At 42.7% G+C, this 1,905-nt stretch overlaps 1 protein-coding gene across 1 annotated transcript; it reads right to left on the bottom strand.

Moving 5' to 3' along the window:
- Window positions 1-286: 286 nt before the first annotated feature.
- LOC147454217 (uncharacterized) lies at window positions 287-1,188 on the bottom strand. The gene is made up of 3 exons (XM_086517296.1): window positions 1,019-1,188; window positions 579-655; window positions 287-499 (listed from the first exon to the last, which is right to left on the bottom strand). The coding sequence occupies exons 1-3, from the start codon at window positions 1,137-1,139 to the stop codon at window positions 323-325; spliced, it is 375 nt and encodes a 124-aa protein (XP_086373422.1). The 5' UTR covers window positions 1,140-1,188; the 3' UTR covers window positions 287-322.
- Between the last annotated feature and the right edge of the window lie 717 nt (window positions 1,189-1,905).

Below are 1,905 nucleotides of genomic sequence, written 5' to 3' on the forward strand. Positions count from 1 at the left end.
ACATGATAAAATTTCTAAATCTTCTTGTGTCAACAAGAGTCTCTCCTCGCATGCAATATGCCCCACTCTCGAAGCCTTTTTGCCTTTCCACTTTCTACTAGCTATCTAATGAAAGTTTTTTCTCAATTTTTACAAATTGGTAATCCCTACCCTCAAGGGTATCAATAAAAGATACTTGGCATTACTTGTTTGGCACTTGTAGGGGGGGCACCAATCTGTTCATGAATACAGACACACATACATACATATTTCAAATGTGCTTATTAATTTATAGCCAAGTTATAAGTAAGAGAGAGCAAATATTCTCTTAGAAGCCAATTGTTTAGACATAAGAGGGCATGTTTTTATTGTTATTACATTGATGATTTGTAATGTGTAACATCAAAGCTTCATCTTGCTCAATGAGCCATGTAAGTATATTGGTTGTCGTGTAGTCCACATCCCGATGAGTGTAGATGCTTCGATACTTAACAGTAGACATAGCAATAGCAGTGGGTTTCTATGTGGTGAAGGTGACATGCACCTGTGTAAGCATGCTCCACTGCTTGACATTGATATAAACAACTGCTTTTACTCACACATGGACCACTAAAGGTCTTGCTTTGATAGCTACACAAGTTCTTTGGGAAAACTTCTGCATCCTTTTCGACCATACCTACATGAAAAAGATCTTGTTATAATGATAAGCATCAAGGATCCACATGCGTAATCCTTCCAATCTTTCCCTCTCTTACCACAAGAAGTTTTGGACAGATTCTCACGATAATTCCCACATTATGACTTACCTCAACATCATGAGCTTCTGTAAGGGAGGCACGGCATACCTAGCTAGGTACGATTGGGGGCAGGGGACCGTCGGCCCGTGGGGGGGCTGGCGGTCCCCTGCCCCCAATAGTACCTAGCTAGGTATGCGCTGCCTCCCGAAGAGACGCTCACGATGTTTTGTATTGTATGAAAAAAACTGAAAAAGGTTCCCTTTTCCTACATGAGAAAATTTCTAAATCTTCTTGTGACGTACCTGCTGCGGTTCTGGCAGCATGAAGCGCTGGCAGAAGACTTGAAGTGGCAAGCACCGCAAGCACCAGCAGCAGCACCAACTCATTTTTGGTAGAAATAGGAGAGCGAGCTGCCATAGCCATTGCAGTGTGCGTGGGTGCGTGTATGAGTGAGTGTGAGTGTGAGCGTGTGTGCGTGCTGATTTATAAAGGTTAGAGAGGGAGCTGCTGTTGATAATGCGGTGCTTTGACATTCTAGCTTTCTTTCACGTGCGCTCTCACCAGTAGCCATTTGGTGCCAAAACTGCTCACTTTGCCGGAGAGAAGAGAGAGAAAAGTAAGGAAAACATGAAAGGGAAGGGGGCCCCGCACAGCGGGGGCAATGCTATGGTCACGCGAAGCCATCAGTTATTTGAACAAATAACTAAGCCTCCTTTTTGGTCACACGAGAAAAACAACGTTAAATGAATAACTATGTCCACCCTTTGTAACTATGCCGATTTTGGCATAGTTGGGAGGATGAATGAATAACTAAGTCTCGTGTGACCATGGAAGAGGCTTAGTTATTCATTTCATGCTCTATCTGGGCATAGTTGATGTAGTTATCTATAACTGATAACTAAGCCTCGCGTGACCATGCTCTAATAAAGAATGCCCACACAAAATTCTCTCGGTCTTTGCATCCATTTTTACTAAAATGTTAGAAATGCTAGTTTTCTCTAAGACTAGCCTAGAGTTTGTGGTTTCAGCTTCACTAAAGGCCGATGTTTCTTTGTGACCACTCGAGGCAAGAGAGAGAGAGAGAGAGAGAGAGAGAGAGGCTTTTAATATACTAAAACAAAAGCCAAGGAGATCGGTTTTGATCTAGCAAGTCGAACTCTACATCTAGACACTTACACACAGACAACTG

The sequence above is a fragment of the Adiantum capillus-veneris genome, chromosome 7 (genome assembly GCF_014529385.1).
Source record: "Adiantum capillus-veneris isolate H3 chromosome 7, ASM1452938v2, whole genome shotgun sequence".
NCBI lineage: Eukaryota > Viridiplantae > Streptophyta > Polypodiopsida > Polypodiales > Pteridaceae > Adiantum > Adiantum capillus-veneris.

Coding starts and splice junctions, on each gene's coding strand:
- LOC147454217 (XM_086517296.1), bottom strand. CDS start 1,139: ATGGCTATGGCAGCTCGCTCTCCTATTTCTACCAAAAATGAGTTGGTG. Junction 656..1,018: donor TGCTGCCAGAACCGCAGCAG/GTACGTCACAAG, acceptor TTTTTCATGTAG/GTATGGTCGAAAAGGATGCA. Junction 500..578: donor AGACCTTTAGTGGTCCATGT/GTGAGTAAAAGC, acceptor TTCACCACATAG/AAACCCACTGCTATTGCTAT.